The 26739-nt window shown below is 55.2% G+C and overlaps 8 protein-coding genes across 8 annotated transcripts; 3 read left to right on the top strand and 5 right to left on the bottom strand.

Annotated features, from left to right (window-relative positions):
* Positions 1-1317: 1317 nt before the first annotated feature.
* Positions 1318-3334, top strand: CCMA1212_008405 (ATP-dependent RNA helicase DED1; the record flags this gene model as incomplete). The annotated part of the gene is made up of 5 exons (XM_073705539.1): positions 1318-1577; positions 1629-1822; positions 1874-2315; positions 2515-2864; positions 2922-3334. 5 exons carry the CDS (start codon positions 1318-1320, stop codon positions 3332-3334), a joined length of 1659 nt encoding a protein of 552 aa, XP_073555946.1.
* Positions 3335-3825: 491 nt separating this feature from the next.
* CCMA1212_008404 (Putative aldehyde dehydrogenase) lies at positions 3826-5731 on the bottom strand (the record flags this gene model as incomplete). Its single annotated transcript, XM_073705538.1, has 2 exons — positions 3826-5596; positions 5655-5731. 2 exons carry the CDS (start codon positions 5729-5731, stop codon positions 3826-3828), a joined length of 1848 nt encoding a protein of 615 aa, XP_073555945.1.
* Positions 5732-7400: 1669 nt separating this feature from the next.
* CCMA1212_008403 (Phospholipid-transporting ATPase DNF1) lies at positions 7401-12140 on the bottom strand (the record flags this gene model as incomplete). The annotated part of the gene is made up of 3 exons (XM_073705537.1): positions 7401-8298; positions 8361-11560; positions 11637-12140. 3 exons carry the CDS (start codon positions 12138-12140, stop codon positions 7401-7403), a joined length of 4602 nt encoding a protein of 1533 aa, XP_073555980.1.
* Positions 12141-18082: 5942 nt separating this feature from the next.
* CCMA1212_008402 (uncharacterized protein) lies at positions 18083-19962 on the top strand (the record flags this gene model as incomplete). Its single annotated transcript, XM_073705536.1, has 2 exons — positions 18083-19303; positions 19357-19962. 2 exons carry the CDS (start codon positions 18083-18085, stop codon positions 19960-19962), a joined length of 1827 nt encoding a protein of 608 aa, XP_073555944.1.
* A 375-nt stretch (positions 19963-20337) lies between these two features.
* Positions 20338-21193, bottom strand: CCMA1212_008401 (uncharacterized protein; the record flags this gene model as incomplete). Its single annotated transcript, XM_073705535.1, has 3 exons — positions 20338-20488; positions 20563-21085; positions 21160-21193. 3 exons carry the CDS (start codon positions 21191-21193, stop codon positions 20338-20340), a joined length of 708 nt encoding a protein of 235 aa, XP_073555979.1.
* Positions 21194-22416: 1223 nt separating this feature from the next.
* On the top strand, positions 22417-24110 carry CCMA1212_008400 (putative magnesium transporter NIPA8; the record flags this gene model as incomplete). The annotated part of the gene is made up of 2 exons (XM_073705534.1): positions 22417-22458; positions 22563-24110. 2 exons carry the CDS (start codon positions 22417-22419, stop codon positions 24108-24110), a joined length of 1590 nt encoding a protein of 529 aa, XP_073555943.1.
* An 812-nt stretch (positions 24111-24922) lies between these two features.
* On the bottom strand, positions 24923-25779 carry CCMA1212_008399 (uncharacterized protein; the record flags this gene model as incomplete). The annotated part of the gene is made up of 3 exons (XM_073705533.1): positions 24923-25029; positions 25118-25283; positions 25378-25779. 3 exons carry the CDS (start codon positions 25777-25779, stop codon positions 24923-24925), a joined length of 675 nt encoding a protein of 224 aa, XP_073555875.1.
* A 333-nt stretch (positions 25780-26112) lies between these two features.
* Positions 26113-26454, bottom strand: CCMA1212_008398 (uncharacterized protein; the record flags this gene model as incomplete). The annotated part of the gene is made up of 1 exon (XM_073705532.1): positions 26113-26454. A coding segment is annotated over one exon (342 nt), but the record flags the coding sequence as incomplete, so codon positions are not given.
* Between the last annotated feature and the right edge of the window lie 285 nt (positions 26455-26739).

The following is a 26739-nucleotide window of genomic DNA, read 5'->3' as shown; positions in this document are numbered from 1 at the left end:
AAACTTGGGGAGTGATATAGCTGTAGAGGAGAGTAAGATCTCCATCTGACCCTCAGTCCGGCGCATCTCCCCTCATCTTCTGGAAGACCACCTCTAGTACATTGCGCGACAGATAGCTTCTCGAAGGGTTTCCCAAACAAAGAAAATAAGATAACAGACAGAGGAGAGTGGTGTAGGGCATCAAGGAATTCATCAACTATGCATGCAGCTTGGCTTCCTGCAGAAAATCACACCGACCAGCAGTGTGTCACCAAGGTAAACCCCCCTGATGCAGCAACGGGCGGCGAATCTTGGAGTCACTTCGTCCAGAGACTGAAACCTGTGGTCTCTACCTAGTGCTTTGGACTAGACAAATTGCAGTCACTTGCTCTATGCTGCAGTCCTGAGCAGAGGTTCGTTATCAAGATTGTTGCTATAGTGGATTCTCTCCGTCCTATAGGCTTCTCCTTCCCCTATTTTCCTCGCTTCGTTCATCTCTAGGCATCCTCCTCGCCCCGAAGCCTCCTCCTCAGTGCTGTTCATTCACTAAAGGCTGCACATTCTCTAGTGGTTTCTTCCTTCTTCGAGAGGACCTTGAGGGCACGTGCCGTTGCTTCTGCCACTGCTTCCTCAGGCAGAACTTCACCGCCCGCTGGCTTTATCAAGGCCAGCTGCTCCTTCTCTCTATCTCCCTTTCCTCTCCCTCCTCCTCCTTTCTTTTCCTTAGCCATTCTCATCTCTTGAGCGAAGAGGTCGAGATTCCATCCACGAAAGCACCGGCATTCGGGCTACTTTTCATCAAGGCCGGCTGCTTCTCTCCTATTCTCTTACTCTGTTCTCTTTGTTTTCTTTTCCCTTTCTCAACTCACTTGTCTCTTGAGCAGAGAGGTGCTCTGTCAACAAAGCTCTGGAATTCTAGGCTATAACTCATCAAGGTAAGTGGTTCCATCTCGTCATCCCCTCTCCCAGTCGCTTTTGAAAGTTAGACTGGTGTGATCTGGCTCTCTCTCAGGAGCATGATATTATCCTATCATCCTGCTCTTCTATGCTAGTCTGTCTGTTTCCAACCCTTTGTGCTCCTTGAGGCACATATCTGCTTATGCTCTGTTTGTGTGTGATTCCTCAAGTCGTCACATCTCATCGCCAAGGGCACAGGTTTCTTCGCGTTTCTCATTTACCCATTTTCAGTTGATCTTCACTCACCATTCAGATGCTTCTCACTTTCCGTAACACATGTTTTCCTAATCAACGTCGCTGCTCAACTGGATATCCTCTCTAACGCTTCCCCGTCTCTAGTGTTTCGAAAGCCTGCACGTTATCCAGGGCATCCTATCAATGATGGCGATTCCTGAGAACGGCTCGGTCGTTGGCGATGGCGGCCAACCTGCCCCTCCCGGCTGGGTCGAGCCCATTGCGTTCGACTACACGGCCATGGCCGATCCCCAAGCAGGCTCCACCTGGGACGGAAATGCTCGTGTATACGTCTGGAGTGACGAATACGGCGACGTCGGTCCTGAGATTGCTGAACTCGAAGCCGAGTTGTTTGGATCTCCTGAAGACCGCGATCAGCGTCTCGGCGGTGGTCTTGATTTCTCCGCGTCAGTCTCCTCTCTCCATACAACCTGGCCATGCTAATCCAAGACACACAGTATCGACAGCATCGAGGTCATCCAGGAAGGTCCCCAGCGGATCGAATACATCAAGACCTTTGAGGATGCCGGACTTCATCCCGTGATGGCGAAGAACGTTGATCTTTCGGGATATCAGGTCCCGACCCCAATTCAGAAGTTCACGATCCCGGCCATTCTTCAGGGCTATGATGTGATTGGCATCGCTCAAACTGGTGAGTCTATGTCTCTGTTATTCTGATGTAAGTGACTAACATGTTTGCCAGGTTCTGGAAAGACTGCTGCCTATTTGATTCCAATTCTGAGCAAGTTGATGGGCAAAGCGAAGAAACTTGGAGCTCCTCGTCCCAACCCCCTTACGTTCCAAGAGGGTATTGACAACGTGACTGCGGAGCCACTTGTCGTTGTCGTTGTGCCAACTCGAGAGCTGGCCGTACAGATCTTCAACGAGGCCAGAAAGCTGTGTTACCGATCGATGCTCCGACCCTGTGTGGTTTATGGCGGCGTTCCGATTCGTGAGCAGCTGGGACTTCTCTCCCGCGGCTGTGACGTGCTGATTGGTACCCCTGGCCGTCTCAAGGACTTCATCGGACGCCCTGACAAGGTGACTCTGCGTCGCCTCAAGTACATGGTGATTGATGAAGCCGACGAGATGCTGAACCAAGATTGGGAGGACGAACTCCGCCCCATTCTGTCTGGAGGAGGCAAGTGATCTCTTCTCGAAGCCTATCGTTATTGCAATTTACTAACGGGTTCTCAATACAGAGCAAGACGAAGGCAATGTCAAATACGGACTCTTTTCCGCCACTTTCCCTCGTGCTGCTCGTACTCTCGCCAAAGAGTACTTGTCTGCGTCCCATGTGCGCTTTCGAGTTGGTCGAGCTGGAAGCACGACGGTGAATATCAGGCAGATGGTTATTGAGACCACCCGGGAGAAGAAGAACGAACTTCTGCTCACGCTCCTCGAGGAGATGAATGGGGTCCGCACCATTATCTTCGTCAACAGCCGCCAGGCAGCCGACACTCTCGATGACTTTCTCTACAACATGAAGCTCCCTGTCACTTCCATTCACAGTGACCGAACCCAAGTCGAAAGAGAGGCAGCCATGCGAGCCTTTCGGAGCGGCCAAGCCCCCATCCTCGTTGCCACTGGCGTCACGGCTCGGGGCATTGATGTTCGCAATGTGATGCACGTCATCAACTATGACTTGCCGTCTATGGAATATGGTGGTATCGAAGAGTATACTCATCGAATCGGTATGCTTCCACCGCTTGGAATATCTCTCAGTCGACACGGACTAATCTTTTGACTAGGTCGTACTGGTCGCATCGGCCATCGAGGAGTGGCAACCTCCTTCTTTACCGATCGCGATGAGCCTATTGCAAGCGTCCTCACCAGGACCTTGTTGGAAACCAAGCAGGAGATTCCCGCGTTCTTGCAGCCATATGTCCCCGAGGACTACGCTGAAGGCAGCAAGGTGAAGTTTGAGACGGAATCAGACTTCGACCCCAATGACGTTGCGGGTGCTGGAGATGCTGCGGGCGGTGTCTGGGGCGGAGACGACACTGGCAACGCCGGCAACGCTGACTCCGGCGGCGGTGCATGGGGCAGCGGCTCTGCGGCCAACCCTGATGCTGCGAACGCTGGAGCCAGTTGGGGTCAGGAGACTAACACCAAGTCCAACGACAACTGGGGAGCGTTGAACCCCGGTTCTACTACGTGGTAAGGGCGGAATACTCTTTACTAAGCTGCCGTCATCAACTCTTTCGGAACGGATTTTACTAGGGCAAACGGGCAAACACAGGGCACAAGGGATAACGGTTATGGAATTCTAAGTCTACGGTATTTCAAGTCTAATGAGATAGTGAATGGTCTAGAGACCGTCTTGAATTTACCTCAAAGTATGTATGAATTCTCGATGATGGTTGACGCAAACATTGACTCGTGATCTGACGTATTGTGACACGAACTCTCCTTGGAGATGTATCGCAGTCAAAGACAAGAGCGATCATTCACACTCACGTCGTGCACTCGTAAGGTGATCAGGTCACGATTATTTCCCTCCTTTGTTACTCATGTCTATTAAGTTGATCAATATCTTCGAGGTGATATTACATGTACACGGGTGGGAGGGGGGTAGATCTACTCCTATCCAGTTATAGCAAGCCCAGTATTGCATTCCAATTAAAGTATAAACGTTTCTAGATGCATGGACATCTACATGTTCTTCAAGATCTTGGACAGGCCCGCAACCTTGGTGGCCAAGGCCCCATATCCCAACTCGACGACGCCCTGCGTGAAGCGCCAGGAGCGGTCCTGGTTGGGGACGGGATACTGCACGGGAGGCGGGATGGCCGTCTTGATGCCGAGCCAGCCGAAGCGGTCCTCGCAGACGGCCTTGATGTTGCAGAGGCCGCGCAGGCCTTCCTCGCCGGCGAAGCGGCCGTAGCCGGAGCCGGCGACGCCGCCAAAGGGCAGCTGGACGGCGTAGTAGGCGGCGAAGTCGTTGACGGCGACCATGCCGGCCTTGAGGCCGCTGACGATGGGCTTTAGGGCGGGGTCGCGCTCGGAGCCGTGGACGGAGGCGCCGAGGCCAAAGTCGGGGGCGTTTGCGACGGCGAGGATGTCTTCTGGGGACGAAGACTTGGCGCGGAGCATGGTGAGGACGGGGGCGAAGCACTCGTTGCGGGCGATGCGCATGTCGGGGGTGACGTCGACGAGGAGGGTGGGCTGGAAGTAGTGGCCGCGGGGGTAGTCGGGGTGGGCGAAGCGCTTGCCGCCGGCGAGGAGGCGGGCGCCCTGGGAGACGGCCTCGGCGATGAGGTCCTCGAGGCGGGCGAAGGAGGCGTCGGAGATCATGGCGCCCATGTCGGCGTCCGGGCCGAGGCGGATGGCCTTCACGCGGGGCTCGAGCAGCTGGACGAGGCGGTCGTAGACGGGGCCCGAGGAGATGACGCGCTCGATGCCGATGCAGTTCTGGCCGGCGGCCTGGAAGGTGCCCCTGAGGACGACGTCGACGATGCGCGGCAGGTCGCCGGCGGCGGACTCGAGGACGATGAAGGGGTCCTTGCCGCCGAGCTCGGCGACGACGGGGGTGAGGCTCTTGGCGGCGCTGGCGGCGACGTGGTGGGCGACGGCCTGCGAGCCGATGAAGGTGATGTGGCTGATGCCCGGGTGCGACGTCAGGTGGCCGGCCGTCTCGGGCCAGCAGACGACCGTCTGGACGAGGCGCGGGTCGTGGCCGTGGGCGGCGAGGGCGCCGCGGGCGATGTCGAGGAAGTGACCGCTGGACCAGGCCGTCTGCTCCGAGACCTTGACGAGGATGGCGTCGCCGGCGAAGAGGGCGCTGACGATGGGGCCCATGAGGTTGTGGAAGGGGTAGTTCCAGCTGACGAGGGCGGCGACGACGCCCAGGGGCTCGTAGTGCACCGTGTTGCGCTTGTACGCCATGAGCAGGTTCGTGGGCCGGCGCGACGGCCGCAGCGCCCGCTCGCCGTGGGCCAGCGTCCACTGGATCTTCTCGACCGTGACGAGGATCTCGCCCAGCTGCGCGTCCACCATGGTCTTGCCGCTGTCCAGCCCGGCGACGCGGCAGATCTGCTCCGCGTTGTCCATGACGTACTTCATCAGCGACCGCAGCACCGCCTTCCTCTGGTCAAACGTCGTCGCGGCCCAGGCCCTTTGCGCTTCCGCGGCGGCGGCGACGGCGGCGTCGATGCCATCCTCCGTCGTGGGCTCGACGGCGCCGAGGAACTGGCCCGTGGCGGGCGCGTAGCACTGGATGGCGGAGCTGCCGGGGATCCTGATGCTCGCGTGCTCGACGACGGTGGAGGTGGATTCCTTGTTCGAGGGGAGGGCAGGCGGAGGGACGACGTAGTGGCGCGGGCGCGAGGCCGTGGCTGCGATGGCGGCGGCGCTGGCGGCGCGGACGATGAGGCCGCAGATGAGGGTCGCGACGAGGGCGATGGTCGCATGGATCGCGGCTGGTCTTTTGGCGTGTTAGCTGTGGTTTTCATGGTTTTGAGGTCTGGCGGTGTTATACGCACGAGATGTCGAGCTGGGCGCCCAAGCGGGTGCTCAAGGCGCCGACGAGCGACACGAGCTGCTCCACGAGACGCTCCATTGTCTGGTGCTTCCGCCTTGCAACCGCCTACCAAGAGGACTTGCAAGCAGAAACAACAAGACAGGAAACAAAAGACAGAAAGGAACAGGAGGAGTGTGAAAGCTCCTGGAAGAAATCAGGCGATGCGCCACCAGAAAGTCGTTCCAAGTTCAGGTACCGACTGCGGGGCTGATCCAGGGGTTCCCTGTCGGCAAATGAATTGGCCAATCGTTGGCGAGAGGCGTCACTCAGCCTTGTTTGGTTTGACGACGTTCCGGCAACTTCAACTTCACATTTCGTCTCTGACGACTTGCACTCCATACAAACGAGTCCATGTAATCTGCTTCATGAAGCCTCAACACGAATGCAAGAAGTCATCCAGTTTGGAAACAGGGAAGCAACCGGCTAAATATATGTAGAGTATCGGTAGAAAACATGAAGTTTTTCTCATTTCCACCTTGAGAATAGCTACAACGCAAAGATTCGATATACGCTCGTAGGCACAATCAATTTCTCTCCAGTTAGCCTGACCTCAGTCGTCCCTCCTCTCCTCTCTTCTGCATTCATCCCTCACATTGCTCAATACCTCTCAACCATTCAAAGAGTGCACCAGTGAGGTGGCCTAAAACCCCAGAGAGACGGGGGAAAAAAGCTCAAAGGGACATACTTTCTTCAGCACGCTCACCTCTTCCTCCAGCCCAGCCTCAACCACCCTTACAATCACGCACACGTATTCGCAATCGGCAATCCCAAATGGTGTCCATACGAGAACTCACACCATTATAGGCAAACGAAATGGAAAGTAAATATAATGGTGCTTGTTCGCTACCTTGCTCTCAAGTCTAGTATGCAACAAACAAACGAAAGACCCTAAGCCACCAACAAGTCAAAAAGACCAGAACGAAGCATCTCAAAGCAAGAGTCACGAAGACGAGAAGAAAGAAAGAAGAATATATATCTCAAACAGTAGAAACAGTAGAAACAGAAAAAAAAGAGAAAGTAAACAAGCAAAAACACAGAACCCCATTGTTCTCCTGATTTCCTTTCTAACGCCATGCATAAAAAAAGACAAAGTGACGAAAAGGCAGGTCTTCCTTCCCTCCCCTTGTTTTTTTTTCCTGTCAAGGAAAATAGTCAACTCCTCCCCTTTCTCTCCTTTCCTTCCCAGTAGACATCGTTTCTTCCTTCGTCTCGTTTCCTCTTTCACCTCCTACCGATAAGACGGCAGGTCGTATCGTGTGTCTGTGCACGCGTTACACAGTCACACATATCAGAGTCTGTCATTGTTTTTAGGCTTTTTGTGTGATTTTTTTTTTGTCTTCCATTTGCGTGTGGTTGCAAACTGTGCGGCGCGTTGGGTCAATGCACGCCCATATGCGGACGTCATCAACCAGAGGGCGGTGGTGAAAGGGAGGCGGCGATTCATAGATCGCTCATGCAGATCGTCAACAGCATGACATGAATGGGCCCGATGCAGACGGTGCAACACAAAAACATCTTGACGGGCGGGAGGTTGTGGTGTCTTGTGTTGCTTTGTGTCTTGACAGTAGAGAAAGAAAAAAGAAACAGATATGAACTAAAAGTGGGAATATAGAGACTGTATCGTGATGTAAATATACAACGAAAAACAAAACAGGGCGCATTATGTTCATCTCTCTCTTCTCTCTCGAAGCACACAGCCCAGCACATTCTATACATTAGCGCTCTTGGTCAATGATAGCCCGCGCAACCGTGAGGTGAGGCCTGTGGGAGCGTGCGAGCGACTCGACTCGATGCGAGACAGCCGTGCAGCAGACGTGAAATCGCTGCTGGCCTCGTAACTGTATCGTATGCGGTCCATGGACTGTCGCATGCGATCATATGACGGTCTCGCACGGTCTATGCTCGGCCGGTTCTGCTGCGCTGGTACTTCAAGAGAGAAGCGGTTGCCCGTATAATTAGTGCTGTCGCTGCCGGTCTGGCTGTGGTAGTTTTGCGTGGTTGTGCGCGTCACCGTCGACGGAGGGTAGATGGGTCGCAGGTCCTCGTCAACGCTGGCATACTGGGCGTGCTTCGCTCGTGAGCTGCCGGACGACTTGGACTTCTGGCTCTTCTCGTCACCGACCGCTTCTACCGTGGTGGTCTCTGGCTTGAGATGAGCAAAGGCGCCCATTCTATCCTGCTCTCGGATGATATCCACATCGTAGGGGAAGAAGACTTTCTGCAAGGACTTGATGGCAAATCGCGGGAAGAGGCAGATGACGGGAACGAGCACGAAGACGGCCCAGAAGGTGGCCTCGCCGTATACCTCCTTGGCAGCCCCGTAAAACTGGTCAGACGAGGTAAACGATGTGTAGATGCCGGTCCAGAAGAAGATGAAGATGTCACTGAGTGCCACAATGAGCAGCATGAGCCAGTCCCATCGATACGTGTTCATCAGGATGTAAGCGTTAATGGTCAGGACTGCAGGGTGCGCGACGTAGGCTCCGAGTCGGTATCGGTCATCTATCCCCAGGCCGTTCATCGTCACTGGCCGTGCAGGTCGGAAGAGCAGATATGGAATGTAGAAGACCATGACGGACTGATAGATACCGTCCAGCATGTATAGCCTATGCATGGTTAGCTCCTTATTCTGATATGAAAAGGGGGTTAAGTAGAAGGAGGAACCCACCAAAACTTCTTCTGTGTCCATTCTAGTCGTTCGATGCCACGGCGATACATCTGCGGCACGGCCAACGAGACGGCATCCGAGACATCCTGATCAAGCACGCCCATAATGGCGACCGGGACCGAAGTGAAGAACAGGTTGAACATCAAAATGTAGGTATAATCGAATAGATATGTCATGTCGAAGTTGGTGTAGATGGAGAACCAGAAAATGCTAAACGTCCACACCATGTTCTTGTAGAAGAAGTTGGAGATGGACTCGGCCAAGCGGCGGTATGACCAGCGTCCATGAACCAGCACCAGCCGCTGCAAGAACCGGAACTGCGCAATGGCGTAGTCGGAAGACATGGCGGCCTGTCGACCCTCGACACCAGCGATACCAACGCCGACATCGGCTTCTTGGATCATGGCAACATCGTTGGCACCGTCGCCAATGGACAGAGTCATGACATCCAATCCGTTCTTGACCATGGACACAACGGCGGCCTTCTGCGCGGGGCTGACACGGCAGCACAGGACGGATCGGCATTGCTTGCAGAGAAGGAGGAACTTTTGCTTCAGGCGCTCGTCCAAGGCCCATCGGAGAGAGAAACCGTCAATGACCAATCCGTGCGTGGGCGCGGGGGGCTCGTGGCTTTTCTTGGCGGCGGCAAGGTCGTCGTCGTCGCCAGTCAAGCCAAACGCCTTCAGGCCCTCATCCAGCATCTTCTCGATAAGGGCGACAAACTCCTCCTCGGCACCCTCGCCTTCGGCGGCATCCTCCTCCACCTTGACATGGATCAGCTCCATGTCGTTGTTGAGCAGGTTGCAGGAGAAACCAATGTTGATAGCAGTCTCGACCTTGTCACCGGTGAGAACCCAGAGCTTGATACCAGCCTCGCCCAACAGTTGGATAGTATCGGGCACACCATCCTGGAGACGATCTTCAATGGCGGTGCCTCCGAGGAGCATGAGGTCTTGTTCGATGAGCTCGGCGACGGCTTCAAGCTTCTCTTCGCGGTTTTCGAGGGCAGAGGCAGCGATGTCGTGTTGCTTCTTCCATTGGCGATATTCCTCTTCGGTGAGTTCCCTTTGGGCGATGCAAAGGGTACGCAGACCCTCGCGAGCAAACATTTCGAGGTGTTCGGCGGTAATACGACGCAGCTCCTTTTGTTCCCCCCTCTTGAGTCGAGCGTAGATGACGGAGTCGGCGCCCTTGCAAAAGAGCATAATTCGTCCATCGGGCATTCGGACAATAGTGCTCATTCGCTTTCTGGTAGAGTTGAACTCGATGGTGTTGAGGAGCGGGTAGTGGCGCTCCTCGCCCATGACATTAACATTGATTCCATCCGAAGAGTTACCCAACACAGTAAAGCCCATATCACGAGCGGTAGCGACCAGAGCTTCTTCGTCGGGAGACTGCGCCTTGAACGTCATTCTAGGCGGATCGCCGGGCGTGCGTTCAGCCATGACCGTGTGGCAAAGAGCCAAAGCCAGCATGAAGTTCTCGTTGGCCTGCTGCTGCTCAGTTCCATGGTGGCCAGCCAAGTCCGCAACAAAGTCGGGGGCAATAAAGGTCAATGCATCGTCGTGCAGATACGGGTTGTCGTAGATCTTGCGGAGGCCCTGCAGCGCTTGCACCTTAGCTTCGGCGATTTCTGCGAGAATCCTCTCCGACTCCTTCTCAACGTCGACACCAAGACGCTTCTGCATGCCAGCTTGGGCTTCGGTCCAGGCCTCGCCATATGGCTGTCCGTTGATGGTAGCCTTCTTGAATTCCATGACGTTTTGTGTAAGCGTTCCAGTCTTGTCCGAGAAAATGTACTCAATCTGGCCGACGTCATCGGAGATGTTCCAGGACTTGGGAATGCAAGGCTGGTCGATCGGCTCGTAGTACATTTCGACGTCGTTGAAGATGAAGACGGCCTGCAGCGTTCGCACGATTTCGAGCGTGATGTAGAGCGAGATGGGGATCAAGTTCTGGAAGACAATAATGGCGGCCCAAAAGGTGACGAAACCAGTAACGCCGGCGCTTCCGCCTATGGAACCGAAATCGAAGAAATGCTGGGAAGCGTCATCCTTTGCCCAGGACACGCCATTGACAATGGCCGCAAGCAAGCACATGATGGAGAGGATGACGAAGTTGCAGATGACGGTCCAGTTCATTTCTCGGGCAATGCGGGCACGCTTGCTGGGGGTGACACCAGCGTTCATCATGATCTTGGTGTCGTGCCCAGTGAAGACAACAACGCCCAGGATCCATTCGGTGTTTCGCAGATTGCAGCCTCGCAGCAGCAGGTTGTCAATGGTAATCGGCTCAGTCATCTCCTCGGGCTCCTCGTCCGAGTAGCCAGGAACTTTTTGTCGCCACTTGATAGCACCGTTGTACTTGTATAGATTGGCTTGAGGAGCCTCGCTCTCGATGCGGAACTGGGCACGCTCGCAGTCACGGGCATGCCTGATGCCGCGCCCACAGCGAAGGGCCTGTCGCACCTTGAGATTCGTTTCGCCGTCCAAGTTTTTCGTTTCGACATAGCAAGCACCGTCGGGGTCCGAAGTGGAGAGAATGATGACATCGGCGGGAAGCTCGTCGTCCTTGTAGATACGCACGAAATCACCAACCACGATGTTCTTCCACGTATCCCTTGCGAAGCGGGCGCCCTGACTCTGGCATTCGTAATTGATGAGGTCCGACTTCATGCTGGATACAGCCTCGGCTCGCTTGGCGTCGCCCTGGGTGGGGAGCTCGAAGGTGATGACATTGGGGTTGGGTGAAGTGACGGGCGTCATCTGGATCTCGTCGGCGTCTGTGGTGGACACGTACGAATCGCGGCGTTCAAAAGGAGAGGCCATGGACTCGCGCATCGCTCGCCTAGTCCGCACGGTTTCGATCGAGGCTCGGGGTTCATCTTCCACGATGGGCATTTTCCGTCTCTGGCGTTCGGCACGAGCCTTCTTGGACCACATGCTCTGGATGGCGCGCCATATGCGGCCGAAAAAAGCGGAATTGGCCTTCTTGAACTTCCTCCAAGTCGAGACATTGTCCTCTTCGACGTTGACATTGTTCCAGCCGTGAAGACGGTGGACCGGTGCATTGTTCAGCTCGTTGTCGAGAACGGTTCTTCGGTAGTCCTCAATGGCATCCTTGACAGCAGTGAGGGCGACGATGACAATAAGGGGGACGGCGTTGAGTCCCGGATTGACGGTACCGAAAATGGAAAAGAACTACAGGAAGAGAGATTGTTAAATCAGGGGAAGGGGGAAAAGTGGGAGCGGAGGGAGGGTTGAAAGAGGTACTTACGCCCAGAATGATCAAGAATAAGAAGAAGATGTTGGCAATGTTGTGGAATTGGAACCACAGGTTCTTCGGCACGAAGGAAAGGGGAGTGTACTTGGCGGTACGGATCTTGTTTCGCGGATACTCGTTGATGGGATGGCCATCCTCCAGCATGTCGTCGGGCAGCGGCAGGTTGAAGTAGAGATAGCGGTTCTCCTTTTCATCCTCTGAGCCGTCATCGGAGCCAGCAGCATCACCACCATCGTGGTGCTTAGGGTTCTCGCCGTCGTGCTGCTGCCCATCGTCACCACCCGACGAGCCGCCAGCGGTACTGCGGCGCTTCTCACTCGAGCTCGACAGCGTGCGATTGTGCATGCGGTTCAGCAGCGACGTGCGTTTGTTGGCGCTGCTCTTGACCGTCATCTTGCGAGTCGCCCACCTCGCCCTCTGCGTGTGCGACAGCTTCGACCTGGGCGGACTGCTGCTACCGTCGGGCGGCGGCGGTGGTGGAGGAACCGTGTTCGTCATGTTGGCTGTGATGTCGCGGGCAAGCGCCCGTTCAGCCGTAAAGGGCCAGCCAGGTCGGAATAGACTTCGGCGTCGAAGCGAGTGGCGCAATCACAGCGTTGGTTGAACAAAGGACGTCGTCTCGAGGCGGCTGCGTGGTGGAAGGCTCGACGAAGGGACTCGCGCGGGACAGTCGCAGACGCAGATGCGGACACAAGACACACAAGGCACAGACGCGGCCCAGGGTCGAAGGGCACGTTTCGAAGCGAATGGCGAGCGAGCGGCAGAGTCGGGAGACGGCAGACGGAGCGACCCTGAGAGGTGCAATGACTGAGGCGCACCGGGGGAGCTCGACAGAGACGTCGACGATGCACGTGTCGTCACAACCGACAATGGTTTCTAGTTGGCGAGGAGGAGAGGCGGAAAGGAAAGGAAAGGTGTGCAAGGCGTGAAAGAGAAAGGGCGAAAGGGTAAGGTAAAGAAGGATTCCGATCTACTTGCTGGCTGGGGCCTGTGGCGTGGGCTGGCCAGGCTTACGGGATATGGACGGTAGAGGATTGGAAGGGCAAAAAAAAAAAATTAAAAGAGGCAGCGCCTTTAGCGGAGGTGACGGTGCTGTGGCAGTCGAACTGTTTTAGTTCCCGGACCATCCGACCGACCGAGTCCGCGGCACTCACACGAGGCGATTTCTCCACTAGAGCATATATTAACAGGTACGAGTATTGCAGCCAGAGGGGAAAAAGAGACCGAGGATGAGAACGATATGGAAGGGAAGAAAAGAGACTCAGAAGTGGACGGGGCGCGGTGTAGCGTGTGCATTCGGAGGGGAGGCGGCGCTTGTAGTAGTTGGTACAAAGCGCAGCGTACAGATCAATGCACCTCAGACTGGTACTCCGTACAGCGCTGTACAGAGGGCGCTGGGAACTGAGTGCGAGTACAGTGCTGTAGAGTTGCGATGGATGGAGCCTCGAGATGAAATCGGTCAGCATGCGACCTGCAGCCGCGGCCGGTCCGCACCGTACCCCCCAGGTACTCCCTAGCGGCCAGTACCTGCGGGCAGCACGAGCGTCCAGCGCCCCTCGTACTCCGTACCGCTGCACATCAACCTGAAATCGCCGCTACGGACTACAAGGCGCTATCGTGGGAATGGGCGCAAATCCATGTCGCTGGGCCCCGAAAATCCGCCTGCGATGCTTGCCAAATCGGTGCATCGTTCGGCCTGCTTTGCAGCAACGTCGTCATCGCGGGTTGTCCTGCTCAGCTATCAACATCTTATGCCGCTCCTCTTCCGTACAGCCTGAAATACAATCCATCCATTCAGCTGCTCACTCGAGGGCTTACGAGTACTGGCACCAGACCCTCCCGCAATATGCAGCATGTCCGGCGTCCCGTGGCCTTTTCCTGTGGGCGTCTCGGACTTGCCAGCCTTCGCCCTGCACGCCGGGCTTCGCTCTCCGGGCCTCCCAGCGACAAAACGAAGACGCGAGCGCCATTTGTACGTGCATACAGCGAGCGATTCGACGGGGCACGGAGGATCCCAGGACGGCGATCCAGCCGCTAGATCGCCTTAACATGCTGTATTACCGCTCCCCGGAATAAGGCCAGCAAGCCATCGGGCGAGTCAGGCAGTACATGCTGTCCGGGCACATGCGAGCATCCCAGGTATCGCATCCAGCGCGGTACCTCCAGCACCGTACGACGGACTAGAGCCCCTGTTTGTCTTGTCTCTCGACCTGCCTGAAGCACCGGCCGGAGTGCCAGCAGGCTGGAGAGGCGATCCTACGCTGCGGTACAGGTACTCCCGCCACCTGCCACCTGCCAACTACCTACGAGGAGCACCGCCAGCCACGGGCAGGGATGTCATCGGCACCACCACGTTCCTGCCGGTACCACTTGGTACAGTCCATCTTACAGTCCATCTCACAGTCCGATCCGTCAGAGGCTGAATGAAGCCAGCCTTTGTTCATTGTTTGGACCCCAGCACCAACCTCCGCGGAATACAGCATGCTTGAGGCCTTTGAGAATTTGCAAATCGGCGAGGAAAACTCTTCCCAGACTGTGCGACTCTGTACCAGCGCCTCGTGATCGGCTACTGTACCTCGACGAAGACAGCGCCAACTGCCTCGAAGCGCTCCGCATAGCCTAATATTCCTAATTAATACCCCCGGGCGGAGGAGGCAGTGTCTGCACCGGACTTCTGAAGCACCGGCTTCGACGCGGGTCAAATCAAGGCTAGAGGGGAAACAGGCCGTAAATACGATACGAGGCCCCGTCATCGTCATCGAGGGCGTTCGTTGGCGGTTGCTGCTGTGCTTACAAAAGGCGCCGCCCATGTGTCAGCCTTTGGACGATGTATGTCAGCCCGCCAACTGGTGCGAGTGTGATTGATTCCTGATCCAGCTCCTCATCCCTAGACTGTGATTTCCTTGGTTGCGATTCGCTTTCACCCGCCTGTCAGTGCCGAGAGGCGTAACGCAGCCCAGACAGAGTTTGCGGCAGAGGCTGGCGCTGCTCGCTCTGACACAGCCGCGCATCACGACAGCCACGCCTACAGCTGCCAAGAACGCCCGACACTCCGTGCCACCGGTACGCATACGCATACATATGAATTAGGCCGCCTGCACAGGTGAAATGCAGCATCGTTGCGAATAGGGGCGCACGTCCTTTGCTGAGACAGTGGATTCCTCCCAGGGGACGGCGGGTGGGGGTGGTGCGCTGTGGTTCACATTGAAATTACATGCTTGGGCGCTGTCGCTCCCCCATGTCCATCACGATACTACCACAGGCTGCCACTCCGTACAAACTACCAACTACAAGTTCGGACCACGGAGGATTACAAGGACCAGGAGCGACGACGGCTGATGCGCCGTGAGAATGAGGCGCGTTCACTGGCCACCCTTGACTCGACCGGTTCCTCGTCGCGTGCATTCTTGCCCTTCTGCGGAATCTGGCGAGAGGACGTGCTCGACGTTTGCCGGGGTTCATGTTGGACGATGCAATGCAATGTATGCAATGCTGCAGATACAAGCATTCGGTACAGTATGGTCCAGGCACGTGGGCTCCTGCTTGTTCATGTTTGATGTTTGACGATCCAAATGTCCAGACTCGAGCCTCGCAAGCTAAGGCGCCGTCGATGCTACACGTACCGAGTCCAAGTGCAGACAGCCAACCGCTTCGTGCCAATGCTGACAAGTTTGGTTCTCCGCCAAGCGCCTATCTCTGACTGTGCTCCATCGAGGGGAAATTATCCAGGCACCAGTTCAGCCCTGCTGCTGCTCAATCGCCCATCAATACGATGATCCTCCAGGGATGCCTGGGCCTCGGGCTTCTGTTGGCGATGTTTGCCAGCTGATGGGCTTTGAAGAAGTCGCCCTTCTCTTCCCCCAGTGAGTGCCGCAGACGAGGGAACCGTTACGAAGCACGAGGGACACTCATATCTGATGGCAGATGTCTGATCATGTGAAAGGGTCCCCTATATTCGAGCAGCTCCCGCTCTCCGTTCAGTGCTTCTCACTGTGGTCGCTCACAATCCACGAAACAATACTTTTTCAAAAACAAGCTCCGGCCAAGCCTTTTTGCTCCGCTTCCCTCGAGGCCCTTCTTTTCTTTTCTTTTTCGCCCTTTTTACTCCCAAGCCCGGTGACTTATTGCTGATGAACCTAGTCAGTCCGCTTCGTGCCGACCTGATTCGTACGGAAGGGAAATTTGGCGATTGCGCCAAGAGGGTCCTTTCAGGGGTGGTTTCACGGAAAGGGATTGCCATTGACCAGGGATCCAGCCAATGCAAGTCAACTCTCTGCTTGACATACGTGCTTGTGCGCCTTGCGGGATATGGTTCACACAATCGACAAAATTTAAGGTCAGGGCACCAATGCTTGGCTTCGGAGCCAAGACTTGCCCCTACTGCCTCTCTCCCTACTAACAGACACCAACGACGAGCGCTTGCGGCCAACATTGAAGATGTCAATTTCGGAGGTGGAATTATTACCTATTGCTAACGTGTGCCTATTACTAATGTTCTCACAGTTGAGGAAGAATGTGCTTCTGCTGCTGCTTCATGCAGCTTCACACCGGTACTGTACAGCTTCAGACACTGATATGTATCATCATCTTGCACAGGCTCATGGCACTTATTCATGTAGGTCGATCAAATCATCCAGTCATTCACGATGCACAAAGAATCGCTCATGGACGACAATGAACCCTATCGGCAACGGACTTTGATCAACTTCCCACTCCCGTCTTGCTCTCCTCCACATCAAGTACTTCCTACGGGTAATACTAGCCGACCCTTCGCGTTCCTCAGGGCGGCCGGCTGCTGCCGGAAAACCATCCTATCCTGCCTGACCTTCCACAGCCCTTCTCCGCCAGAGCGTGTAGCCGAAATAAGGCCCGGCCCAAGTCCCAGGGATGGCACGAGGTTCTGGACGCAGATCTCGCCGCTGCCACTGTCCTTTTTTCCCTCTTGGCTGCGAAAGGGGGACCGCGTGCCCGTTCCTACCTTGCCCTGCTCGACTTGCGTGGTTGCTTGCTATTTTTGTATACTGCCGGCCATCGGACCCCTTACCGAGGCTAAACGAGCAAAAGCTTGTTGAAGCTACCGGTGATGGTATCCCTCAGCATACGGCAAGGTCCTCCGTAGGCTACAGCCGCTTGGCGTTGCGGCGCAGACGAACGTCTCGAAATGAGCCTCCACCGAGGTACCAGATCTCGCAGTGTTCCAGACACTCCGTACTCCGTAGTAGCCCGTCCAAAACCCCGAGTCCCTGTATTACTTGCACTTTGTCGCGCCATGCTGTACGTACGTATGCACCCTCCTGGTGCACGAGAGACAGGAGGCTCCTTGTATGACAAACCTATGTATGGAGACGTGCCGCCCAACGAGCTTGGCTGAGGCTGGATGCTTCCCATTAAATTACAAGACATCCAGCCTCTCTAGCTTTACGTGTCTCATGTGCTAGACAAAGAGACAGAGACATTCCTTTTTCTCTTGGCGCAAGGCAAAAGCTTCCCCCCATTCTTTTGGTGCGACATGGCATACACGGACGCGAGCGTGACATCGCGCGTCGTCACTTTAACGACATTACATATTCCATCCCACCCATTCAGCAGGACTACGCGACTGAATGTGCTGTTGGGAGGAACAGCCCTACAAGATACGGTCTCAGGTTGAGCCACGGCTGAGATCCTCCTGGGAAGCAGAAGAACATTAAAGGGTAGTGTTTCACGGAGCCTCTTGTCTACAAGAGGGAGATTGAAACGGGTGAGGTGTTCGGATCGCCTTTTGGGGGTTTGATGTAGTGTGTGTTGAAGCTGAAACTTGCGAATGGGCAGAAGTGGGAGTAGCCGTGTGTTACCCGGCAAGAGGTTCGTTGTTTGGGAACGGAGAGAGGAGGTGTTGTGGTGACGGCATTTAATCGACATGAGAGCTCTTTCGATTGGAGTGTATGGATCAGGACGAGGCTATAGAGGGGGTCGATGTGGTTAAGTTATACGCGCATGAGGGCTCGTTCATGGGATGCTACCCTGATGCTTGATATGATAACGTTCAGTGGCTTCGATTTTTTTGGGTGGCGCTGTAATGATTGAGCGCCACAGACAAAGAAGAGATAATGATTGAGGAAACTCAGATACCTTCAAGAAACTGCAATCAAAGCAATCATTCACTATAATGTCTGTCGTAACGCTCCTCGGAAATGATATCCGTGCTGTACTGTATCTCGAATGAGGCTCTGACGCCCACCAAAAGAGGCGGGACCCTGCACTGATCTGTCACCGCCTGCGCCACATCTGCCAATCAGGTAATACTGCAAACCCCAGATGCTGCGCCATGCACCATCCACACGCGCCGCTTCACCACCGGACATCACATCAAATGCGTCTGATGCGAGGCATCTCAACATCATCACAAAGGAAACAGTTACAAAGAGGATTGATTGACGCACGCAGGCGCGGCATCTGCCATGTCTGGAAGCCAGAAACCAACCCCAAAACCCAACAAGAGCATCCTGTCCTACTTCCAGCCCGCCTCCTCCCAGCAGACGCCATCTCCACAGCGCTCATCACGTCTGTCCTCGTTTCAGGACTTCTCGCCGCCTGCGCCGTCCTCGCCGCTCAGCTACAAGGCCACCCCTATCCGGAAGAAGCCTCCGCCCCAGGAGATTCGCGCCTCCGACGACGAGGGCAGCGATGATGGCTTCTCGGATGACTCTCTAGAGGACCTGTCGGCTCTCATCGGGCGAGGACGGCCCAGTGCCGCGCCTTTAGGGAACCAGCCCTCATTCTCTACTCCCAGGGCTAAGAGGACGGCAACGGGGCCGTATGTGTCGCCGCTGACCATCATACCCAAGCACAGGTTCGACATCAAGGCTCTGGCCAAGGACGCCCGCCGTGATAACGCCATAAGCGCAAGCTCGTTGAAGGCAAAGGCCTCCGCAGACGTCTCAGAAGCCGCATCCCCTCGCCGAAGGGAGAATTTCGACTCCGCCTTTACTGATATCGTCAAGGAGAAGAGCGGGCAAGATGCGCACAGAGTCCTTAGAGCGGTTCAGAGAGCAGAACCTATCCAGTCGCAGACCCGGTACTGCTTCTTCAATAGCGACTACAGGGCTCCGCCCAGCTCGCCTGTGCCCAAACTGCCCAAGGGCTCGCCGTGGAATCTGTTGACGCAAGGAAACTCTGCAGCAAGGGAGCGAAACCTCACCTCTGGGATGCCTCAGACTATTCTGGCAAAGAATGGTGGGCTGCCGGATGCCTTGTTTGAGTGGATGCTGGATGAGCTGTGCATTCAGAAGTCCTCGCTTGTTCGGAGGGAATACTGCAACATGATACATAGCTGCCCTGATCAGGTCGAACGACTTTTGACTCTGGAGCGGCTGGAGGAGCTGTTCCTTAGATTGGGGGCTACCGACGACATCAAGTTTTGGGGTCATGAAATTGCCGTTTCGAAGCCAAGCCAAGAGCCATATCAGGACCACGACTGGTCAAATCTGGAGGCTATATTCGTGCTCTTGGGGATGATTTCAGACCATTTGTCGGCTGCGTCTGCCATCTACGCTGCGCGTACTCTGCTTCGGCTGTCCATGGACAAGGTGCTGATATACAACACTGATCTTCTGATGGCGTATGAAGAGGCGATTGAAAGCCTGGCCAATGCCATCCCTAGTTCATCTTGGGACTCTTTCGTGAGTTGAACACCTATCATACGGTATCGCTTCGGAAAGCTAATGTGTTTCAGTGCGGTGACGCATGCTCAAACTTACACGCAATCATCAAGACGCAACACATCAGGGCGAATGCGTTGCAGTGTCTTTCGATCCGCGACGTCAGAACCCACGACCTGAGGAGAAGACTAGCCATCTCCTTTTTGTTCGACGACCCATCTCTCGGCCGCCACCACCCCGAGGCAGTCTTCACCGTCAAGAAGGCCATCGATCGCCTCAACGAAGACGACTTTAGCATCACGTCCCAGACAGACTTTGCCGAGCTCAAGGCCATGATCACCACCCTCGACATCGCCGTCGACGACGGCTCCCCGCCGGAATCAGGCAGCCCCGAGGACGAAGACGCCTTCAACCAGGACATTGACCAGCTCGCCGCCAAGCTGAGGGATATTTGGCGCAAGATCAACGACGCGGGCATGAAGATTACGCGCACCGAGGCCAAGAGCGTCGTCGAGTGGGTTCAGCAGCGGCTGTCCAACACGGTAAGGACGCGCAAAAAGGCCAAGAAGAGCATCTTTGATCTTCCCGGCCACGAGGACCGCTCGAACCTGCCCAAGCAGCAGGAGTACATGGCCAAGTTCTTCCAAAAGATACCCAAGCGGCAGACGGGAAGCGAATGAATGTTTCCTTTCTTCCTCAAGCTCAACTACTGTCTCTGTGTGGAAAAATTGATACCAATGGTTGAAGGCGGCGATTCGGGAGTGTATATAGGAGTGCAGACACGCGTACGAGCTGGCGCCGCTGGATACCGAGTTCAGATAACTTTCTTGTAATGACGTATGATACAACATCTAAGCTAAGAAAAAGGAAACGAAAAAAGCACAAAATTAATTCGACGAAATGCATGCCTCGATTGTCATCTTCTTTTCTCACAGCGTGACGCTCCTCTACTCTTGCAACACAGCAGTCCCGCTCCCCATCGCCTTCCCCCTCTTTTCCTCGTGTCAAGGTAATGAGATACAGCTGCCAAGTAATTACGTGGGGGAGTTGGGAGTCTAGTCGTAGTATTTGCGGTTGGGGTTCTTTCCGAACAGGTCTTCTCGCACGGCCGGCGCCGCGGAATACTCCAGCAGTTGCAGTCGGGCCTCCAGGGTGTTGTCAATGTCAATCTTTCCCTTTCCGCCGATGATGACGATGCCGCCGGCACTGCGGTATCCATCATGTCAGTCAATCCAGAAGAATAGTGGTCCATGGGAAACCAAATGCCTGGAGCAACCTACATTGAATCGTCCAGGGGATTGGCCTCGTCAATCGTCGCAGAAACGTCCTTGCCAACCTTGTCCTTGTACTCCTTGGCCGCCTCCTCAATAGCCTTCCTGACGGCGTCGTAGTCGGCCTTCTTGGCGCGGACCTGCAGCTCGGGCTCGTTCATAGCCTGGAAGCCCTCGAGCACGAGCCCGTTGAGCGTCTTCTGGTACCGGGCGCCGTCCTTGACGACCTCGGCGAGCTGCCGCCGGGCCTCGTCGAAGATGCCGTCGAGCAGCTCCTGCCGGGCGCCGAGCACCTTGAGCCGTGTCTTGTTGGCGACGGTCGACCGAGTGATTTGCTGGGACATGGTGGCCTGCTTGAACTTCTTCTCGTACTGCGTGTCGATGGCGTCGGTTTCTTGGCGGACGAGCTTGGACTTTTCGATTTCGAACTCCTCGTTGGCCTTGATCTCGATCTCGCGGGCCTTTTCCATGGCTTCCTGCTTGATGAAGGCGGTCATCTTGCGGAGCTCATTGTCCACCTGCTCGGTTTGGGCTTGGAGTTAGCATTTTTGTTTGCTCATCCGTATTACCTTGAAGGCATAGCTATCGTGGCGTTGGGGGAAGCACTCGCCTGGGCATCGGATAAGGCGTGTTGCGACATCTTGGGCAGGCGGGGGGGACGGAATGGATTATCGGGGGTAGAGTAATTGGGAGGATTCGATCGAGGCCTGCGAAAGATCGGATGGCCTGTGCCTGTAGCGGCTATCGAGGAGGTGATGGTGCGAGTGGGTGTGCTGAAGCTCTTTGGAGTGAGGTTGACGGACGAGAAGCGTTGAGTATGTAATATCTCGGAGCTGTCGACGTTGGAGCAGCAGTGAGTTGCGCTACCACCTTGGCAGCTGGAGAGCGCTATTGGGTGCTTGTGCCTCGCACCTACTTCTGGGGCCGCGATTGCTGCACCGCCACAGTTTGTTTCCTTTACCTTAGTGCAAGGGACGAGGTGCAACTCAATTCATCCATGGTGCAATATCGCTGGCCCGAGAAGATACGTGATTCAGATTGTTCATTGTAATGAGCTACTAACTGGTAGTGGCATTGAGTAAAATAGTCAAACCTGAATTGTTTGGATTCGAGGCTCGCCTGTTGAACGTTGAACTGTTGCTCTCATCTCAGAGCTCTTCAAAGCTGGCGATGACGCGTATCACCTGACCTCATGTGACGCCTCACCAGCCACAGTTGCCTGTCGCCAGCAGTTGTCCCAGAGCAGCAGAAGCGGCCCGTGAGTGGCAGTGGCAGCAATACAGTCCCTAGCAATAGCAATATGCACCTCTGATGCACCTCTGGCGCGCGATGCTCCGTTCGCATACCGCTTGACGTCGTCAGGTGGCTCTGCATGTTTTATTGAGCGCCAACGCATTTCCTTCTGCACGGCACGCTGCATCGTCAGGCCCCGGCTGATTAGCCTCGCCATCCACGCGAATTACCAGCGCTGTCTGCGACCATAGCCGTGATTTGGGGGGCCGGCACCTTCAACCGACTCGACGACGCTCCCTCACCTCGGCCATCGCCAGCTCCAGCTCTCACAAGATCCTCGCAGGGAGCGCTCGACTCGATCCCCGATAGTACGGCTGCACCATCACTGGCGGAAGCGGCGGCGGCGCGGAATCGAGGCTGAGACTATCTACGACACGCTCGCTTTCTTTTGACGATCGCGGCCAGGGAGGGAAACCAGGGTGAAACAGCTTGCGGCCTTCGACACAGCTTTTCAACGTCTTCGAAACCTACGACGCTGCCCGACGACCAGCAGCCATCTTCCATGCGACAACCAAGTGCGCTCTTGTTCACGTCTACCGGTGGTTGACCACGGGGCCTAGAGACGGTGCCATGCCGCCTATCGGGAATATCTCCCCCGGAGGGAGCATAGCTGTATGCGCACGCCATCATCGCGGAAGCCTGAGGAGACTAGAGGGAGAGAGAGAGGGCGAGAAGGGAGAGAGATCTGTGCTGGTGCGCCTGCTAACATCTGGCAGCTAGGAATCCTCGTTGGCCTCATCTCGACTAGTGTCCAAAGTCTCGGCCTCACTCTGCAGCGAAAGTCACACATACTCGAAGACGAAAAGGGGCCGCACGATGTTCGCCGGCCGCCGTATCGAAGGAGGAGATGGCAGGTGGGCATGGCCATGTTTGTCATCGCGAATATCCTAGGCAGCACCGTGCAGATATCGACGCTGCCGCTGCCCGTTCTCTCGACCCTCCAGGCTGCCGGCTTGGTGTTCAACTCGATATGCGCGACACTCATCCTCAGCGAGCCCTTCACTCGATGGTCGCTCTGCGGCACGCTCCTCGTCAGCAGCGGAGCCGTCTTGATTGCCTTCTTTGGCGCCATCCCGTCGCCAGCCCACGAGCTGGATGAGCTGCTGGAGCTGCTGGCGCGCAAGCCCTTCATCGTCTGGATGATCATACAGGCTCTGTTTGTCGTGACGTTGGCGGTCGTCACAGATGTCACCAGCAGCGTCTCCAGCCTGTCGCACAATGCCAGGTTTCGCCTCATCCGCGGCATCAGCTATGGTGTCATCAGCGGCGACCTCTCTGCGCACTCGTTGCTGTTTGCCAAATCCGCCGTCGAGCTGCTCATCAAGACGATTGGCGGCAAGAACCAGTTCCTCCGCTGGCAATCCTGGACCATTGTCCTGGCCCTCGTCTCTCTGGCCCTCTGCCAGCTGTACTATCTCCACCGCGGCTTGAAGCTTGTTTCGACGTCCGTCCTATACCCGCTTGTTTTCTGCGTATACAACATCATCGCCATCCTGGATGGCCTCATTTATTTCAACCAGATGGGCCTCATCTCGGCGCTCGACGCCTGTCTCATAACCCTGGGCACCGTCATCCTTCTTTCAGGAGTCCTCGCACTATCGTGGCGGCTGAGCGACGAGCAGCACGCGCCGGCAGTTGGTCAGTCCTCGCTGGCTCCTGGCCTTGGGCTCGTGGACGATACTGAAGGCGAAGAAGAGTCACTAATAGGGCCAGAAGCTACGCTCGAGGTCGACGAAGAGCTGCCTTCCACGACGTACCAGACATTCCCCGTGATGCACGGCGAAGCCGGCCCGCTGCTCACCCCGACACGCAAAAAGAGTCTGAGCTGGGTAGAGCGAGACGAGATCTGGGGAGAACTGCAAGACCAAGACGAGCATAACACACCGGCTGGACGGCTTCGTTCGACTACATTTCCGGTAAGGACCGAGTCGACGCCGCTGCTGCCTCAAGTGAGGAGGGCGATGAGCGGCGTCAGCGTCACAGACCAGCCGGGTCCGAGCGCGGATGCTCCGCCTCGAAGATTTGCCCGACGGCGGAGGAAGAGCACTGGCTTTCCAGGATTGGTGGCGCGCCGAAACCTGCGCAGGGATTCTGCCTTTTCAGAAACACTTGGCGGTTTCTTCTCCATGAACTGGCTGAGGCGCAATAACAGGCGCGTCTCTGTGAGCAGCAGCATGCTGAACGAAGGCCATGCACCGCAGCAAGACTATAGAGACGAGCCAGAAGGGGGTTCTAATGGCAGGGCCCACGACCCCAGTGTATGAGCTCAAGTCGTCGGGGAGAAGTCATATGAGGTGCTTCAGCAAGTCATGCAATTTTTGATGTCGAAACCTTGAAACAGAGCATGTTTACCTAGACCATTTAATTACAAGGTGTTTTCTTTGGGGCCCAGTGTTATCTCGTGCGGACGAGCAAGGGGAGGCTCCTGAGCTGACATTTCTTTTCTTTTCTTTTTTTTCCCTTCTTGGAGATTGACGGCAGAGACTGACAGGCTTGTTTCCTTGTTTCCTTTCCTTTTTCCTTTTCTTTTCCTTTTAGGTCTGTTGCATTATACTACGCTGGCAATCTATTGTACTATGACGGGTTCGCACTGCACTAGATGCTTGCGAGCGACCTGTACGAGACATCTCTGGAGTTACTCTATGCTGCGTTTATTCACCCCCTGTTCTTCATTCCAGTGAGTTGAAGTACTCATAGCATGTATTTCTACTACTACGTTGAGGGAATCAAAAGAGCGAATTTCTTACACTCGAGCTACTCGCATGCAACCACCCATTCTGTATCAGAGCACAAAGGGGAGAGAAGTTGATTAGAAAAACGTATTAATGGAGTTATTTTCCAGACAAAGCAGAGTTGTGTGACGCTATGGACCTAACAAGACATTCAAAACATGGTATTTCACAGCCTTTTTTCTCGTATATATACCAAGAAAAATGGGAGGTTGCCTTTTCGACTTTTCCAACCGTCGCTATAACGCTTCCTTTCAAACCAAATTCGCTTCTTCTTTTTTTGCCTTATTTTTTTCTTCTTCTTCTCATTCACTCATGCCTATGCAGAACTCGACCCGTTGCCCCCCTTAAAATCGGCCGTAGTCTCGCTTTTGATCGATGATGTAGTAGCGCTCGATTTCCTTGCGCTCCTTGTGGAGGCAGGCGATGGCGAGGATGAGCAGGGCATCGATGCCTTTTTCAGTCATGAAAGATGACAACGTTAGTATGGATTTCGTGAGAAGACATACGAGGGTGTAAGCTTGGAGGGGGCCAGAACGTACCGACCATGCCAAAGACGGCTGTGAAGAGGTCGTTGATGAAGGCGTTTGCGAAGCTGGCCACGTTGGTGGAGCAGCCGCGGAGGAGGGCGGCGGCGGCTGGGCTGGGGCATACTTCGTCTGTGATGAAGGCGGGTGATGTGCTATTTAAGTAGCCGCAGCATTGGAACTGAGGTTCTGGTCAGATATGAAGTCATTTATGATAGCTGCAGCTGTCCGGATTTCTCCAGTCCCAAGTATTGAGATCGGGGGTTGAGACGCACCGAAGTCTGCATCATGGACTGCACAGTCGTATCCTGCGCCGCATAAAACGGCTCAAACGTCTCCTTGAGGCGCAGCGTCATGATCCAGAGGTACAGCCCGACGGCGAGCGTGAACACGGCGCAGAGGGTGATGAAGTAGCCGCTGATCTTGAGCAGGCTGCGCTTGGCGAGGGCGAGGGCGGGGATGGTGAAGAGGAAGGCGACGAGGACGAGGATGGCGTTTGCGATGCCGGCGGTGAGCGGGAAGTGCTGGTAGATGATGTGGCGGGTGGCGTCGCGGCCGTCGGTGGGCGCCTTGTCCTTGAGGTTGAGGGCCGCGATGGAGAAGCCGAGCTCCATTGCGCCTGAGGCGAGGAAGAGGGCGTCGGCCACGAGGGTGGCGACGAAGACCTTGTCGGGCATGGTTGAGGAGGAGAAGAGGAAGGGCGAATTTGATGGTACACCGAGGGCGAGTGAGCTTGTGTGGGTGATTTGGGATGTCGGTAGTCGGTGCTCGATTCGGAAGTTGGTGATGGTTCGTGATGGTGTTGACGACCGGCGTCTATAGGGAATGAGAGACCGAAAACCCCAACCAAGTCCCAAGCTCGGCGAAACGAATGCACAGAAAATGAAGAAGAGAATTAAAGAGAGGCTGTCACGAAGTTGAATGCCCTGCAATTCCACACAACCAGCGAATGTCTGTAAAATGAACCCCTTATAAAAAATAATAGACAAACAAGAAAAGAAGTTATGGCTTCAAAGAGTCACGTACATGCACCAGGCATGGAGAAGCGAATAAAAGGGCAAAAGAAGAAGAAGGAGGAGGAAAAGAAAAGAACCAAACCTAGAAGAAAAGAAAAAAGAGAAAAGTAAAGGGAAAAGAAGGAAATGAAGACAAGAAAACCTGCGACTTTTGCCAAGCGCCCTTTGACTCCCAATCGTCGTCGTCCGGCTTTTCCCTCGTAACAGGCGGCGTTTCAGGAAGCCAAAGGTGAGGCACGGGCAAGGGGGCGTCGCGATGCGGGCTGGCCAATCAGAGGGCTGGATCGGGGCCCTGGGTCGCCTGATTGGGGAGGTTTGGGAGATGGATTGGAAACGAAAGGCGAGGCGCTGGTTTTGGCTGGTGCGCAGATGGGCTGATGCCGTCGTNTTGTTTTTTTTTTTTTTTTTTTTTTTTATTATTTTTTTTTTATCTGATAAGAGAGATCTGAATCATTGAAGCTGTGTCTCGGTATTCTACCAAATTGCTCAATTTTTTCTCGTCTTTCAGTGCTGTTTTGACTGTTTGGAGGAGCTCTTCTGGTACATATGTACTGGCAGAACACGCATGAATCAAATCTGAGGCATTCCGCTTCCAGCATCGCTCCCGTCCTGACTAATCCA

This window comes from Trichoderma ghanense (assembly GCF_004382785.1).
Source record: "Trichoderma ghanense strain CCMA-1212 chromosome Unknown scaffold_12, whole genome shotgun sequence".
In the NCBI taxonomy this organism is placed as follows: Eukaryota; Fungi; Ascomycota; class Sordariomycetes; order Hypocreales; family Hypocreaceae; genus Trichoderma; species Trichoderma ghanense.
The sequence above is the reverse complement of the archived record's forward strand: the minus strand, read 5'-3'. Positions and strand labels throughout refer to the sequence as shown.